This window comes from Nomascus leucogenys, chromosome 7b, assembly GCF_006542625.1.
Source record: "Nomascus leucogenys isolate Asia chromosome 7b, Asia_NLE_v1, whole genome shotgun sequence".
Lineage (NCBI taxonomy): Eukaryota > Metazoa > Chordata > Mammalia > Primates > Hylobatidae > Nomascus > Nomascus leucogenys.
Window position 1 is genome coordinate 46,219,475 of NC_044387.1, and position 16,829 is coordinate 46,236,303.

General features: G+C 63.5%; 1 protein-coding gene across 2 annotated transcripts; it reads right to left on the reverse strand.

The window, feature by feature from the left end:
• Positions 1 to 94: 94 nt before the first annotated feature.
• ZDHHC8 (zinc finger DHHC-type containing 8) lies at positions 95 to 16,712 on the reverse strand. Of its 2 annotated transcripts, none has more exons than XM_003280368.2 (11): positions 16,106 to 16,712; positions 8,808 to 8,929; positions 8,488 to 8,645; positions 8,231 to 8,403; positions 7,906 to 8,008; positions 7,404 to 7,495; positions 7,099 to 7,240; positions 6,774 to 6,894; positions 6,581 to 6,690; positions 4,367 to 5,367; positions 95 to 1,077 (listed from the first exon to the last, which is right to left on the reverse strand). In XM_003280368.2, the coding sequence occupies exons 1-11, from the start codon at positions 16,207 to 16,209 to the stop codon at positions 867 to 869; spliced, it is 2,337 nt and encodes a 778-aa protein (XP_003280416.1). In that variant the 5' UTR covers positions 16,210 to 16,712; the 3' UTR covers positions 95 to 866. The 2 variants fall into 2 exon arrangements, with proteins under 2 accessions (XP_003280416.1, XP_012363614.1); XM_012508160.2 differs by lacking the exon at positions 95 to 1,077 and adding an exon at positions 1,646 to 2,896.
• Positions 16,713 to 16,829: the final 117 nt, after the last annotated feature.

Below are 16,829 nucleotides of genomic sequence, written 5' to 3' on the forward strand. Positions count from 1 at the left end.
TCCCTGCCTGGCCACCACCCACCCTGCCCAGGTCCTGTCACCTCCCCAACCCAGGGCCCTGTCCGGTCCAGGGGACCACATTGGTAGACAGAGCTGATCAACACCAAAAATTTTATTTGGGGAATTAATTAGCAGGGGTACCTTTAAGAACAATAGAGAATGGTTCTGTGGCTTTCTCGTCCCCAAATGGGAGATGTAGAGCCACAGCCCAGGGTGGACCCAGGGACAGGGACCCTGTGCCGGAGAAGGGCTGGCCGGAGTCCCACCCTGCTGCAGGCCGTACCACTGCTGGAGGACACACGGCTTGGGCCTCAGGCCCTCTGAGATCCCACCGGCATCGTCTCTGGGTGCAGGCAGCCCCAGTGGGGCCCAGGAGGAGCTGGCCACGACCACAGGACCTTGGTGGCAGGCAGGGGCCAATGGCTCACCAGGCTGGCGGCTCCAGGAAGTTAAGGCATCTGTTCATGTGTCAGGGGAAGGGCAGGAGGAGTGCAGAGACCTTCGGGGGCAACCTGAGACCCCCCCACCCAGCCCAACCCACGGAGGCCTGGGCTCCCCGAGGAGGAAGTGGCTTAGTCTAAAGTGCTTGGTTGGACAGGGAGGCTGGGCAAAGGTCGTGCCGGTCCCCACAGCTCTGGGGCTGCCCCCTGTGGGGTGCTGGACCCCCTGCAGCAGGTGGGGGACTTCCTGAGGTCATGTGGACACAGGGTCTCAGGCCCTGGCAGGCTGGGAGTCTGTCAAGCTGTGGCTGGTGGAGCAGAGAGCCCAGCCCACCCCCAGCCCTGCCCCAGGGTCCATGGCAGTCTGACCTCCTGGGTCCCCAGCTGGGCTGTCCCGGGCCCCAGAGCCGCCTACTTGTCATCCTGCTAGGGCCCCGAGAGGCTGGGGAAAAGACTGGAGGCAGCCAAGTGCAGGCGGCACATGGCCCCGCGTGGGGGTGCCCCGGCGGCCGGGCTCCAGGGGGCCCGCAGTGGTGGGCGGTCCTCCGGGCGGCCAAGGTGGCACAGGTGCAGCCCAGGAGGCACCCAAGGCTGGCCACGCCGCCCCCATCCACGGGTGCAGGTGCCAATCCGCCCCCTGCGGGCCGCGGCGTCCGTGAGAGAGAAGCAGAAAGGTGGAGGTCAGCTTCGGGGCCCTATAGCCCGCATGCCTCCCGTGCTGGGACAGCCCCAGCCCAGGCTGTCTCAGCCCTGAACAGCTGTGCATCCCTCACACTCCCTCAGCCCTGCCCCTGGCATGTGGTAGGCAGGAGAGTTCCAGCAGGTTCAGCAGCCCCCACAGGGCCCTGAGCCAGCAGGTGGCCCCTATGCACCCTCATTTCATCTCCCCAAGCTCTTGGGTTCCTGGGAGTCCCCTGTGGGTAGCGGCAGACCCAAGTCTTTTCCCCAAACACCCTGTCACTGCCAGAACTGACACAGACCCAAGGCGAGAGACCCTCACACTTCCCAGCCACAGACCATCGGCCGCCCCCTCCTCCCAAGCGTCAGATTCAGCCCAAGTTGGCAGAAATGCCCCTGAGGAACCCACCGACCTCTGCACACCAGACAACAGCCACCCCCTCTTCTGGGGCCCGGCCCCTGCCCCCCCCAACTCGGGATCCTGCAGCAATAGCCCTGGCCTTGCCCAAGGAAAGAATCAAAGTAACTCTTTTTCTTTTTTTTAATAAAATTATAGATATATAGATGTAGATATAAAAACATAAAACAGACACAACGCAAGCAGACGCTGTCATGTGCTTACTCTCAGGTCCCTGACACCAAGGGAAGCACTGACCCCTCCCCAGTGTGCTTTCCCACGGCGTGAGCACCGCAGCCAGGCCGGGGCTGGGGACGTGGCATGCCTTGGGGCAGGGTTCTCCAGTTTGGCAGGGAGGGCCTGAGGGCTGGGGAGGGGGCTCTGGGTGTCACCGGCCCCCTGTGGCAGCATCACCCCCGTGCCTGCTCCCGCCTGCCCCCCGTCGCCTCCCACAAGAGCATAAAGCAAAGGTTAAGGCTTTGATGAAAAGGGACAGCGGCGGCTGGAGCACTGACACATCAGACACGGCGCGGCAGCACAGCACACAGACACGGGACACAAGCCCGCCCGGCCGGGCAACACAGGACACACAGAGCCGGGCCCCCAGCCACAGCTGGCTGGCTGGCCATCTGTCCACTTATCCACCACCACCCAGAGCAGGCCAGGGCAGAAGCATCCGCCTTGCCAAGCTACAAGCTTCCAGCGGGGTCCGTGAAAGGCAACGCGTTAGTTAGGAGTAGCCTAGCAGGGGACACTCGGTCCGGGAGCCCACAGGCTGTGTTGGAAGGATGGCGGGGGCCCTGGGTGCCTCTGTCCATCTCTGGGACCCATCCGTAAGGGGACTGTTGGGGGCTGGCCTGGCGATGATCTGGGGTGCTGGGTGATGGCAGTGGGCCAAGCCTGGCTGAGAGAGGGTGCCCCAAAGAGGCTGACTGGGCCCCCTCACTGCCCCAGCCATGGGACAGGCCCAGACACAGACCAGCCCAGTGGCCCTTGGCCCAGTGAGCCGACTTCCCCATGGGCAGATGAGTGGACCGGCAGGCAGAGTGCTTGGGGCAAGCTGTGGAGGCGTGGCACTCTCTCCCGCCGATGGGTCCACACCAGGCTGGGGTGGCCTCGTGTCCCTGGGGCAGAGAAGTTGGTGGGGGGGGGGTGCGCTGCGGGGTCCTGGTCCCCGTGGCACCACGGCGGATGTGTGGCAGTCAGTCCTCACACCGAGATCTCGTACGTGGTCCCACCCACGCCGGACACCTTCTTAACCAGCGCGTGCCGTGTAGGGCTGGCAGAGGGCCCTGGGGGGCCAGTGGCAGGTCCCAGCCGGGCCAGGCCCGGGGACTGCCCATTAAGCTTACTTTGGGGAGTCTTCAGCTGAGGGTGGTCCCTGCATCAAAACAAGCACACAGACGCATGCACACGGTGAACACACGAACACATGGGGACAGAGGACGGAGAAGGCAGCAGGACAGAGACGACGCGGACATGGACTAGTGCAGCCGTGTCGTGGGGCCCCGTGCAGTCCCTGCCCTCTAGGCTTGGAGGGTTCACCTGGAAAGCAGGCGAGGGATGCAGAGCCTGCATGGGGAGCGGCTGTGCCATCACAGGACAGACAGATGTCGTCAGAACTGCTACCACCCTCCCGAGTCCCTGGGTCCCTCCTAGCCAGCACTGGCCACAGAGAGCATGGGGCAGCCAGGTGGGCACTGAATGGAGCCCCTGTCCTGCTCTGCACTGGGAGCCCGGCCACTCTGCCTGGCCTCATTCCTGCTGTCTCTCAGGAAAATGAGGGGCTGCTCTCCTGCCCACCAGCGCTGACCAACAGTAGCCGTATCTTTGCTGCTTAAACCTTCTCGAGGCGAGAGCCCTTTGTCCCCGGGCTGCAATCCCTGCCTGGCTGCAATGCTGCCCACTTCTAGGTCTTGTGCTCCCCATTCATCACACCCAATGGCAGCCTCCTCCCCAACTCCACAAAAGCTGAACAGGTCCCACCCTGTGGGGGTAGGGAAGGCCCACTCAGGGCTGGACTGCTGTGCCCTCAGCCCCTTTGTGGCCAAGTGGCTTGGGCTGGGCTGGGCTCTCCCTCTGGGGCTGCATCTGCCGACGGGAAACAACTGCGCCTGTGCTTGAGGTTTCCAGGCCCGGACGGGGCGACAGATGCTGTGAGGACACCATGCGTCCGCAGCGTGGGTCCTGGCCCCAGCAGGTGTGCAGTTCTCCTACCTGGGCCTGGGCCTGCGAGCCAGCTGACCCTACTTTCTCAGTTACCAACCCGCTGGGTGCCTGGAGCCAGCCTGCTTTCTCCAGTCCTCAGTTTCCCCACTGACGAGCAGGGAAGCCCCTGCTTCCTAGAACTATGTCCTACAGGGAGGGCCAGGGCCCGGCCACCAGGGTGGCACATTCTGCTGCGAGGTAATGTCCTCAGCCCCAGCCTCCTAGAGATGCAGCCAAGCAGGCCCAGGGAGAGTCCTGGGTGGACAGGGCCACTGTGACCCAGGAAGCCAGAGCCACAGCCTAAAGGAGGGCCAGGCTGCCACATGACACCGGCCCAAGGAGAAAGCCCCATGGCCTCCCATGTGCTGGGTCTGTGCCAGCTCTAGAAGAACGAGTCGTTGGGCTCAGCACACACAAATTCTCATACCCTGTCCCCAGAGCGTGCCCAGGACATCCTCAGAGCTGGGCCACACGGGCTAGCCAAGGCCTTCAAGTCAGGGTGAGGCGCATTCTCCCGGTCCCATCCCCAGAGAAAAACTCAGGCCCCTGGGATGACCTATGAGTGCCCAGCCAAGAGGGGCCCTGCAGACGGCTGGACAGCTGCCCTGTGCCAGGAAGCCCACCCTCACCTCCCGGCACCCACCTCTGCACGGTCAGCGAGGGCGGTGGCTCTGGGAGGTCCGTGTGGATGAAGGCGACAGCTTTGGGGCCTGCGTAGGACGGTGAGTGGGGAGTGCCTGGCGGGGAAGGCAGGCCCTGGCGTGCGGGCGACCTGTGGGAGCCACTGCTGGGCCGGGGCCCCGGGGCGTTGCTGCTGGCCTGATCAGCCTGCAGGGAGGAAGACGATGTCCGCGGTGCACGGCTCACGGAGCTGGACAGCGAGGACAGTGATGTCTGCAGGGCAGGGTTGCGGGCGCCACCAAAGCCAGGCCCAGCCACAAGGTCGTCTCTGGAGCCATAGCGCAGCGCGGGACCTCGGGGGCCCTCGGACAGCACACTGGCCTGCTGCAGGCTGTAGGAGCTGGGAGCATCATAGACGCCTGAGTCGCCGAAGAGTGAGTCGGCCTGGGAGCGCAGCAGGCGCTCACGCTCCTCCCTGTCCTTGCGCTCCTGGATGGATGCCATGATGGTCCTGGACAGGTTGTCGTAGCGCACAGGCGAGGGCTCCCGGGGCCGGGGGCCCAGCACGGGGCTGAAGCTGCGGGGCAGGGGCCGTGGTGGGTCGCCCGTTGCCCCAGGGTGCAGGTAGGGTGAGTGGTATCCGGCCACGCCAACTGCTGGGTGGGCAGGGCAGGCGTGGCCACCAGGCGAGCCAGGATTGAGCAGGCTGTCATAGGACAGGCTGCCGTTGCGGTTGGGCAGTGCATGGGGGGCAAAGATGCTACGGTGGGGCGTGGGGGGCCCACCCTCGGAGCGCAGGGGCTGCAGGGCCACATGGTCCCCACCCCGCCGGCTCGAGGCCTTGAGGCTCAGGGAGCGCAAAGCACCCGAGAAGGCATCAGAGGCGCTGAGCGGCGGGGATGGCGGGTAGGCTGCGTGCAGGCCCCCGGGCCCATAGTCAGGGAGGTCCAGGCTCGGCTCGGACACAAAGTCCAGGCTACGGATGCTGTCGTCCCCCAGGGTCAGGGAATCAGGGCCTGGAACCTGTAGGGAGAAGGCATTCTCACCACTGCCCAGCTGCCACCCCGCCTGCAGCCGCCAGTCAGCACCCACGGGGGCCACACATGGCACCGTGGCCTCAGGAACTGGGCCTCAAGGAGCCATAACAGCCACACAGTGACCCACGGCCCTGTCTCCGAGCATCCATGGCTGAGGGGCAGGGGCTCTGCAACAGGAGGGAGGCCACAGCTGGCTGTTGCAGACACCTGGGGCTCTGCCCTTGGAGCCATGCAGTCCCAGGGGCCCACCGCTCAGGGCAGCCAGAGGGAGGAGGAGCCTCGTCTAGCCTCTGTGACGGGCACATAGGCATGGGCTTGGGACAAGAGCCTCAGGAACCACAAAGCCAGAAGGGGATCAGGGCAAATGTGAGCTCAATGCCCTTGGCCAACCAGACCCAATCCCCCACTGGACCCAGGAGTCCCAGGAAGATGACGTATCCGGAGCCCTCATCTCCAAGCAGGGCTGCCTCCTCCTGTGAGGCACGGCCCCTGCATGCCTGCAGACTCAGACCCTTGGCCAAGGAGGCCCAGACTCACTGCTTCACCTAGTGACTCTCTCCAGGAAAGACATCAATCCTGAGAGGAGAGGTCCCTGGGGATGGGGCTGGTCTAGGCGCACAGGGCCCAGCCACAGGCCTGCCTCTTGGGGTGGCCCAGAAGGAAGGATGGTGCCCTGGGACTGTTCGGCGTTCCTGATCACTGCACAGAACGCCCCGCACTGCCCACCATTCCAGTGACCACAGAGCACTCATGCAACTCAGGGAAGAGAAATGTGCTTTCTCAAGCACGTCTCAAATTCTTCCAAAGTCTTCCCGTGGGCCTTACAGAGTGACTAATGGTGGAATTCCAGGCATCCTGGTACACAGTGCTCCTGGGGGCAGCCGCCCACCTGGCCTAGGGCAATGCCGGCCAAGGGACAGATGCCAAGCCTGGACGGCCCATGCCAGCCCCTCCCAGGACACCCTGCTCCCCTCTGTGGGTCCCAGCTCTGGGTGCACACAGGCAGGGTCCTACGAGTCACACAAGGCCCTTGGTGACCCAGGCAGAGCCCTGAGGGGCATGGCCTCAGGGGATGTGGCCTCCGCTGGAGAGGCGGGGCTCTGGAGGTGGGGCCTCCATCGGGTGAAGGCTGTGGGGAGAGCTCCTGGAGGTGGGCCTGGGGGACAAGGCCTGCCAGGGGGCAGGCTAGGTCTCCTTACCTGCTCGCCTGGTCCACAGAAGGGCGCCTTGGGACCCGTGGGGAAAGCCGGCCTAAACTTGTACATGGCAGGCGTCGGGGGGCTGGTCCTCTGCACCGACAGGGCACTCTCTGGGGATGCAGACCACTGTCAGACTGTGGTCAGACGGGGGTCAACCCATATCCCTCCCTAGGTGTGGCTGCCCCAAACTCACCAGCACTGCCTGGGCGCGGGGTCTGCAGGTCACTGCTGAACGTGCCAGCCTCTATCTTGGGGGGCAGTGGCGGCCCCAAGTCCAGTGGCTTCTCATCCAGCCGGTCCAGGCTGCCCTTGGACTGGGAGGGGGCGGGATCAGTGGTGTGTGGGGCTTGGATGAGGGGCAGGGCTTCACTAGGGATTCAGCCTGGGACCTAGCCCCCTCCCCAGAATCTGTCTACGGCTCCACCTGCCCCATCCACCTCTTCTAGGCCCCCGCCAACCTGCCTGTTTCCCCATCCAAGGGCCTGACTGCCAGCCCATCCCTAAGCCCAGGCCCCCACCTTGCTACGGCCCAGGCCAGCCTTCAGCCCGTTGTCACTAAGCTTGACCTTGAGTGGTGCAGCTCGGTCCAGGAGTTCAGGCCTAAGGAAAGGCGGCTTCAAACTCACCGCGAGCGGCAGCCGGGGCGGCTCCACCACGTACCTGCACCAGGGCACAGGGGTCAGTAGCAAGCCCACCTGCCACAAACACACAAGGGCAGGGCTGGCCACACCTGGCAAGAGCCAAAACGGACCAAGAGGGTCTAAGTTTGCCCGCCCCACACCCAGCAGAGGCCCCCCTCCACCCTGCCCAGGCCGGGCCTCACCGGGGTGCCAGGGGGCTACACAGCACGTGCTCCACATTCCCACAGCAGCCTCGGGTGAAGGGGTTCACACCCCCGCGGAACTTCCCAGTCACCTGTGGACGCAGGACCCTCAGCCAGCCGGGCCTCCCAAGGTCCAGGCCAGGGTGGGCAGGGGGCTGGCAGGGGGCTGGGCAGGGGAGCTGGGGTTCCTTAGAAGCTGATGCTTGTGGGAAGTGGCTTGGGCGGGGTCAGTCCAGGATTGCCCCTCACATAGGTTACCCAGCCTGTCCTTGCAGGGAGCTATGGGATTTCTGGGTCACTGGTGGCTGCAGTGTCCACAGGCAGGATGTGCGCAGGGGACGGGGCAGGCGTGGCCCCACGTGGGGGTCTCAGAGTTGGAGCCTCGTCTCAACACAGCCGCACAAACTACCTCAGGCAAGGGTGCCCCAGCCCCCACCCTGTCCCCATGCAGCCCCAACTCTCTCGGCCCCTTGGGGCCACCCATCCCCCATGGGGTCTGCACCTGCTCGTTGGTGGTGCGCCCCCGAGTGACCAGCACCACATGGAAGCCAGTGAGACCAATGACAGGGATGAAGAAGAGGCCGGCCACACACATGACAGCCATGCTAGCCCGTTAAGGCCAACGGCGCAGGCCAGGACACCGCAGACCCCATCGCAGCAGCATGGAGCAGGTGCCTGTGGACAAACCCCCTCCCAATCTAGGGACGGCCACCTGCCCGTTGGGGATCCCTGGGCAGGAACCAAGCCTTCTGAGGTTCAATCTCCCTGGTGAACGTGTCCCCGGTCCACATCGCCTCTGCAATGAGGCCCACAGGAACCAAGGATACGTGATGGTGGTGTGCGCGGCTCCCAGCCCCTCAGCATGGTTCAGCACGTAGACCAGGCCGAAGGCCACAACGCCCACCATGTGTGCACTGAGTGACAGCAGGAACAGGAAGAAGTAGCGATAGTTTCGACGCCCGATGCAGTTGTTGACCCAGGGGCAGTGGTGGTCAAAGTCCTGGGCGGGAGCAGTGCATCAGGGCACATGGCAGGCAGGGATGTGGCACAGGGCTGGGGGAGCACGGGGCAGCAGGGCGGTCACCTCTACACAGTTGTCACAGACGCTGCAGTGGGAGCAGCGTGGCGGGCGGTAGAAGTGGCACGTGGCGCACCACTTCATGCGGACCTGGATACCTCGCACATCCACATTCTTGTACAGCGGGGCCCGGAAGTCGTCCTCCTTGTCCTCATCCTCATCCGCTACAGACCAGGAGCCAGGCAGTGAGCAGGAAGTTGACTTTCCTGGCAGGTGAATCCCTCCCCCAAGTCCAGCCCACCCACCAGGAATCCCTAAGGCTGTCTCAAGTTAGCCACTCACACTCTAGCGAAAGAGAGAGGAGCTGCCCCAGCACAGGGCCCTACCTCGGGGGAAAACACCAGGGTCCATGAAAGTGGCCATGCTGAAGTTGGCCAGGACAAAGAGGAAGATGATGCCATTGTAGACGGGAACAGCTGGGGACACAGCTCGCGTCAACCATGGGCACCTGCAGTAGACAGCGGGGGCAGAGAGTGGAGTCTGGGGGTGCAGAAGGGATGCAGGGGCAGAGCTATGTGGTGCGGCAGGCTGGGCCTGCAAGGTCACCCTCAGAGCTCAGAGGCAGTGGGGAGGCTGCCACAGCCCTGCCAAGAAACCTCAGCCACATCGCTCCTTCGAGTAACGGCCAGAGGCTGGGCATATCAGTATAGCATGTGGGCTACCCGTGCCCTGACCCAGCAACCTCTCAGGGCAACCATCTCAGAGGGCCCACAGGCCTAAGGTCACACCATTCCAGTGATGCCCCTGGGCTCTACTACCGGGGCGGGGTGGGGGGTGGGGGCGGTGTACAGGCTGGAGGTGGGAGCCCCAGATGGAAAATGCGCCATGATGCCTCATCCAGGCCTGTCCTTGGCCCAGTGGGGCCTCTTGCCAGGCAGATTCTGGGGTGTGGGGAGCCCCAATTCTTGGCCAGTAAGTGCATGGGGCATGTCTCCCCTGCTCTTCCCAGTCAGGCACATCCCCATCCAGACAGCCCCTTCTTTTTAGTTTGTTACCTCCCTCCCCAGATGACAAAGTAGAACACTTAGGGACTCTAGAAATGCACAACACCCCCCACCACTTCCCATCTTCCCAGCCATCAGCACTTGGCTTCAAGGCCACCCCCTCTTCCGGGAAGCTTTCCAGGACTCCAGGCTGCCCTCCACAGCTTCCCTATAAGGCGTGCCCTCACACACCTTCCTGAAAGGCGCCTTCCTCAGCCCTTAACGGGCCTGGCCTGAGTCCCCTCTGAGGAGGCCTGCCGGTCCTCGGGCCACACGGCCTGCAGCGGGTTCCTAAATCCACCCACTCAGCTTCCAAGAAGCCCCTCTGGCCTCAGGCTCCTCATCTCTCCCCTGCGCACCCTGAGACGGCTGCTGTGACAAGCAGCAGGGACGGGAACACAGAGGTTTGCATCCTTCCCTGCACCTAGGCCCTCTGCATAGTTGGGGGGCTAGTGGGGATCCCCCACAGCAGCCCTGACCTCTGTGGCCACTAGCAGTGGATGGGGCCCACGCGCTGCCTACCACTCCAGTGCACGTGGCCACGCTGCTGCACCCACGCCCGCCTGGCCAGGAGCCAGCCCCGCCGCCCCGGCAACCACCTCCACGGCAGCAGAGCTTCACTATTTTTAGTGGAAAGCAAGAGGCTATTTAAAGACTCCGCTTCCCACGACAGCCATCCTCGGCGGGGCCAGGAGCCCAAGTTACCCTTCCTCTTGTCCAGGGCCCAGCCCATGGAGGTAGACACCGGGGTGAGGACACAGCTGCGGCCACAGCTCCCTCTGCTGGGAGGGCTCTCCCTGTCCCTGCCCAGTGGCTCAGCCCCCAGGCTTCCTTCCACCCTCCCCAGCCCTGCCTGGCACACAGGCAGCACTCAAACATGTGCCTGGCTTCCAATGCAATGCTATTCAGCAAGGACCACAGGCCCCTAAGGCAGGGTCAGCCCAACAAGGTGGGCACGGGCAGGTGAGCAGCCCTCCAGGGAGCGGCAGGGCCTGTGGACCTCCCCACAAGCCTTCTGGGGAAGGCTGGCTACGTAGTCTGTGCAAAATGAAACTGTGGGCCCCTTATTTAAAAATTATAGAGAATTTCAAAATGTTGACAGCAGAGCATTAAACCAAACGCAGGCCCTCATGGTGCCTGTGGGGCTGGCCTGCTCTGGGAAGGGATGGGGCGAGTGCCATTGGTCAACCCTCGGGCTGCAAGGAGGGAGGCAGCCTCTGTCCTCCCAATGCTGACCTGAGGACGGAAGCCTCGGGGCCCCTCTGCACCTGCGCTGGCTGCCAGCCTGCCTCCTGGCCCTAATGGGGGCTTGGAAGTGTGTTCGCCCATCAGGCAGGCGGGGCCTGAACCCCATGCTGACTTGAGCTCCCTGCCAGCCCAAGCAGGCGGTACTGCCGTGTCCTCCCTGAGCCTGGACTCCCCCATGCCAGGTGGGCTGGACAGCAGCCTTGCAGCCATGGGGCTACTTTGGGAAATCTGCAGTGTGACCGGGTCCCTCCTGCCCAGTGCGGGTACCTGCCACATGCCCGTGAGGGCCCATATGGGCCCTAAGCCAGGGGTTGGGGAGGCTTGTTGTGGGTTCTCTGACTGGGACCTGAGCTGCTGCCCACCCCTCCAGTCCTCCAGGGTGAGGCAACTGTCCTCTCTGAAGTCCCCAAGGTCTGATCCTGCCTAACAGGGACCAGCTCACAGGCCAACCCACCAGGGCCCAGGGCTCTCAGGGCTCAGTGGGAGAGAAGATGAGAAGCACATGCAGGCACAGACACATGTGTGAAGACATGGACACACGCGCAAACATGCTCCAGGGCACATGTGCATGGGTACGTGTGCACACACACAAATATACAGGCATGTACACACATAAACACACAGACAACCTGCTCTGGTGTACAGAAGGCACACATGCACACATGCAATCATATCTGCATACAAAACACATATACATGCATGAACACTTGCATGCAGACATGCACACGTGCACACGCTGGCGCACATGCATGAACGCAGACACGCCTGCACATCACTCACCAAGACCTATGTGTAAACACGCGTGAACACAGGCGTGCACAGACACATGCCTCCTCACACTGCACGCAGCCCTAGCCAGCCTCGGCTCGGCTGCCCCTCACTCTGGGCCTCAGACATGGCCCTCTCACTCTCTGGGCTTCCCTTTGTTCCTCTGTGGATAGGGCAAGTGTGAGGACACACAAGCACTCTCAGGGTGTGCAAGAACACGGGAGGACACACGAGGACATGCAAGGATGCATGAGGACACATGGGGACAGGGGAGGCCATGTGTGAATGCTCAGGGACACTCGAAGACACGCACTCCCACAGGCAGGGCCCAGCAGGCAGTAGTCTGGGTCCAGGCTCGGGGAGGCTCCACTCCCACCCAGACCTGATGGTGCACACCAGGCTCGCCTGCCGGAGGCCAGGCAAAGACAGGCTCTGGGCCTGGGCTGGAAGTAGAGTGTCTGGCCCGCCATGTCCCTCTGAGCCCCTCCTGGCTGGCTCCAGCCAAGCTACGGGTGGAGGGCAGGTCCAGGGGGCCCAGCCCCGAGGTTCCAATCCCTCCTCCAGGGCCACAGGCAGGGACATGCACCACCACCATAGGCCCCACCCGGGCTGAGGCCCCAAGTCCCGCCCGGGCTGGAGGGAGACACCGCCCAGCAAGGGGGGGTGGCTTAGGGGCAGAATGTCCGCCACAGCTAAATGTGGAATGGAAAATTTTAACTCAGACGTTTTCATTTAAATCAGGTTCTTCATTAGCACTGTTTGTGTATGAGTGGCACTCGCCCGTGGGGCACCCGGGACCGGTGGGGCAGAAGCCGCTGTGCCCTTGTCAGGCCGGGCCTTTGAGCCTCGAAGTACCTGCACCTACCTGTCCAATCCCTACAGACACCTGGACAGATGGGGAAACTGAGGCTCAGGGGCCAGGAATACCCCAGGCCACATGTGGTGGGTCCCAGCATGGGGGCTCACACTGAGTTTTCACCCCCAGGTTCCCCAGACTCCTGAGGTCCCAGTCAGCAGTTCAGTCCCTCTTGGCCCACCAAGGCTAGTCTGGCCCAGAGCCTGTTCTGACTGCTGTGCTGAGCTGGGCCTCCAAGCAAGGAGAGGGCTCAGGACGATCTAGGGACCAGCCACACCATCCCAGATGCCCTAGACAGAGATAAGCCAGCCTGGCTCAGCCCTAGGCACTGGCAGCCTGCCAGGCAGCCCCAGCCCTCGGACATTCACAGGGTCCCTATCATTCTGCAATGTGGCTCTGGAGTGAAGTCAGGGCAGGGTCGGGAGCCTGGCCTAGGGGTCTTCGAACCCTCTGCCAGCAGCTGACCCAACCTAGCATTATACCATGGTATAAAGGGCTTCTGAAACCCAGGGGGACACAAAACCCCCAGAAACATAGGAAGGGGCCGGGAGCAGTGATCACACCTGTAATCCCAGCACTTTGGGAGGCTAAGCCTGGCAGATCACCTGAGCTCAGGAGAATAGCCTTGGCAACATAGCGAGACCCCATCTCTACTAAAAAAATAAATAAATAAATAAATAAATAAATAAATAAATAAATAAATAAGCAAGCAAGCAAGCAAGCCAGGTGTGAGGGTGCCCACCTGTCATCCCAGGTACTCAGGAGGCTGAGGTGGGATGATCACTTGAGCCCAGGAGGTCGAGACTACAGTGAGCTGAAGTAGCACCACTGCACTCCAGCCTGGGTGACAGAGTGAGACCCTGTCTCAAACAAACAAACAAACAACAACAAAATCCTAAGAAGGCTTCCTGAAGGAAGAGGGCCTCTGAGAAACTGCCCTGCTATATGTGCCCCATCCTGAGAGGATGCCCTTCACAACTGGGCATCCTTCCATGCCCAGACCCTCCTAGAGAGATGTGTGAATGTCCTGCTGGTCCCAAGACCCTTGGCGATCTGGCTGAGGGAGGGGTCCCTGGTTCTCAGGCCTCCAGCTCCCCACACGACACCCAGAACTCCTGCCCACCTGGTGCATGGGTGAAGCCACCCCACCGGCAGCAACTAACATTTACTGAGTGCGGAGAGGGGGCTGGGGCCACTTACTGTCTGGTAACATCTGAGGAGCAAACAGTGAAGTCGGGAACCCTGTATAGTCCCTAAGGACAGGGATGGGGGACACAGGAGCAACCTGCTCCCCTTCCAGTGTGCCTGGACCAGATACAGGGCAGGAGGTTGGGCAACGGGTAGACAAGTGGCCTGCCCCAAGAAGGGGGCCGCCTGGACCCCTGCCTACCCAGAATCAGCACAGCTGCTATGGGTGGCATCAATGGGCCAGCCGACCCAACAGAACCCCTTCTCAGGAACTGAGCAGTCTTGGAGGAGCTCAGCAGAGCGGGGGCGGGCTGGGGAAGAGGCCAGGATCACTGACAGCCATTCAGCCCAGGGGTGTGGCCTCACCTGCCCTGAGGGGGCAAGCAGGGCTTCTTAGCCTTGCTAGGTGGCCACTGCACATCAAACCCAGGTGAGCACCCGGACCACCATCCTGCCACAGGGACACATGGCATCTTCTCCCAGGTGCAGGGCCAGCAGAGGTCAGCATAGGCCAGGTGTAGGGTTGGGTGCAGGCATGGCCCGCACTGCCCCAGGAAGGAACCCCATACCTCAAGACTGCTGGTGTCGCTGAAACCAGAACCCCAGAACAGAGGAGGAGAAACTGGTGCTCAGCAGAGTGGGAGCCACCCAAGCACTCTATGCCTAGGGCTGGGGCAGGTTCATAGTCAGAGTCACGTAAAGGGCCCTCTGACATCACGCGCGAGGGAACCAGCAGCTGCAGCCACCACACAGCCAGGCTGCAGACGCGGCGCCAGGAACAGAGGAGTCCTCCAAGGAGGACAGGAGATGGGGGGGGGTGTGGGGTTGATTTTAATTTCTTAGCATATTTTTTTTTCTGTATTTCACAAGTTCCACATAAAAAACACACTTTTTTTTTTTTTTTTTTTTGAGACAGAGTCTTGCTCTGTCACCCGGGCTGGAGTGCAGTGGTGCGATTTCGGCTCACTGCAACCTCCGCCTTACGGGTTCAAGCTATTCTCCTGCCTCAGCCTCCTGTGTAACTGGGATTACAGGCGCCCACCACCACGCCCGGCTAGTTTTTGTACTTTTAGTAGAGATGGGGTTTCGCCATGCTGGCCAGGCTGGTCTCAAACTCCTGACCTCAGATGATCTGCCCACCTCGGCCTCCCAAAGTGCTGGGATTACAGGCGTGAGCCACCGTGCCCAGCCCACACATTACTTTTAAAGCCATGAGAAAGGACACTGAATTGCATGGACCGAGTAAGGAACCAAGCCAGACCCCCCTCCACGGACAGAAGCCCTGGGGACCAACGCTGGGCTGGGCCCACCCCTCCAGAAGCCTTGGTGGGATGTGTCTCCCCAGGCCAGGCTCCCCAGGCTGCCCCCCACCCACCTCTCTCTGCCCCACACCAGCAGCATCTGACAAGAACATACTGGCTTGCCCGAGCCAGAAATAAGCCCGTCCACACAGGCCTTTTTTAAACATGCTCTTGGCAGCCTGCAGTGCCCACCCAGCCCCAGCCTGCAGGTAACTCTCTCGCCTCCACGGGCACCCGATTCAGCCTCGCCATGCATGTGGGGACCCCCCAAACTCTTGCAAAGGTGACGAGCGCCAGGCAGCCCCTACCTGCCCCTCTCCAAGCTCACATGCTCAGGGGTGGCCCCACCTTGGAACAGGTGGCCATCGTTCGTGCCACCTGGGCTGTGTCTCAACCCCAGATTGGTGGAAGAGGGGTGGGTGGTTGAAGATCTGTGCAACCGAAGCCTGGAGCCCCCAACCCTCCTTGTGCCTGAAGGAGCCGTGGGGTGACCCCACAGCCACAGAGGGAGGCTGTGCTGTCCGCATGCCTCTCTGGTCCTAAGCCAGCCTGTATCTTGGGTGAAAAAGTTGAGGCTGGAGGAGCCCAGTGTCCTGCAGGCGTGGGCTCTCACTCCCAGAAACAGGACCTCAAGGGTCCTGGTGTGCACCATGGCCAGCCCACGGAGGTGCTGTGCTAACATCGGGCCCTGGGTGTGGCCTGGCCTGGGCCCTCCAGCTGTGATGACCACTGGGTCTTCCTGAGAAGGAAGCCAAGGGCTAGGCCCGGGTCACCAGTGGCTGTGGGGCAGGCATGTGGCAACCAGGCCAGGCCACACCTACGTGGGAACAACTTGACTCTGGCCCGGGGCGGGCAGCCAGGAGGAGACCCGAGAGGCACCCACGGCCACCTGCAGAGAAGACTCATGATTCTGGGTGGCCCACGTCCCCTCGGGGGTCTCATGGGGAGGGAAGGGCTGCAGCCACACCCTGGGCAGCCCGGCCTCCTCTCCTGCCAAGGCCCAGCGCTCCCCGCCAGGGCCTGCCTGGACACTCCCGAGGTGCCCAGCCCGCACTGGTGTCCCCACACAAGGGACTCACCCCGGTGCCCGGGACGCCCGCACACGGCTTCAACTCCCCCGGCCCCAGCGCGGGGAGAGGGACTGCCATCGCCTGCAGCCGGCACCCCGCCCGCCCACTGCCCCGGGCCCCGCCAGCCCCGGCGACCGCTGCCCCCGTGCCCGGGCTGTGTGGGCCCTGCCCATCGCTGCCCCCGTGCCCCCAGACGCGGCGCCGACTCACGTGAACACGAAGAAGAGGGTGCTGGAGCCGACCAGCAGCGCGGCGGCCGTGGCCACCGGGATGTACTTGGCGGGTTTGAGGCGCGTCCCGGGGCTGCGGGGCATCCTGGGCGCCGCGCCGCCGCATCCCTCCCCGGGGCCGGGCGGGCGGGGCCGGCCGGGGTCGGGCCGGGGTCGGGCGGGCGGGCTGGACGCGGCGCAGGACCCGCGGCGGCGGCGGCGGCGGCGGAGGAAATCCCACCCCACGGGCGGCGGCGGCGGCGGCGCGCTGATGTCAGCGCGCCCCTTAAGGTGGACCGGGCGCCGGGGGCCGCGGCGGGGCGGGACGGGGCGGGGCGAGTCGACGGGGCCCGGGAACCGCCCACCGGTTCGCGGGACCGTCGGAGGGGGCGGGACCCCGCGGCCTCGGGGACCCCAGCCCGGCGGGCGCCTGCGGCTCTCGGGGGCCGGGCACCCACGCACCCCTGCGGCCCGGCCGGTGGGCACCACGGCGAAGGCCAGGCCCCCCTGGTCCCGGGCCGCAGAGGCGTGCAGGTGTCCTCGGGGACGTCTGTGGGCGCAGCCCTTTCCCTAACGACCCCTCTGGTCTGGAGCCCCTTGGCATTCACGAGGGGGCGCGGGTGTGACACCACAGCGGCGTCGTGGCTGTTTGCCTCTTGACCGCCTCCCAGCCCTCCCTCGGGCCACTGGGCTGGAGGAGCCCGGCCAGCGGGCGCCGGGCCCTC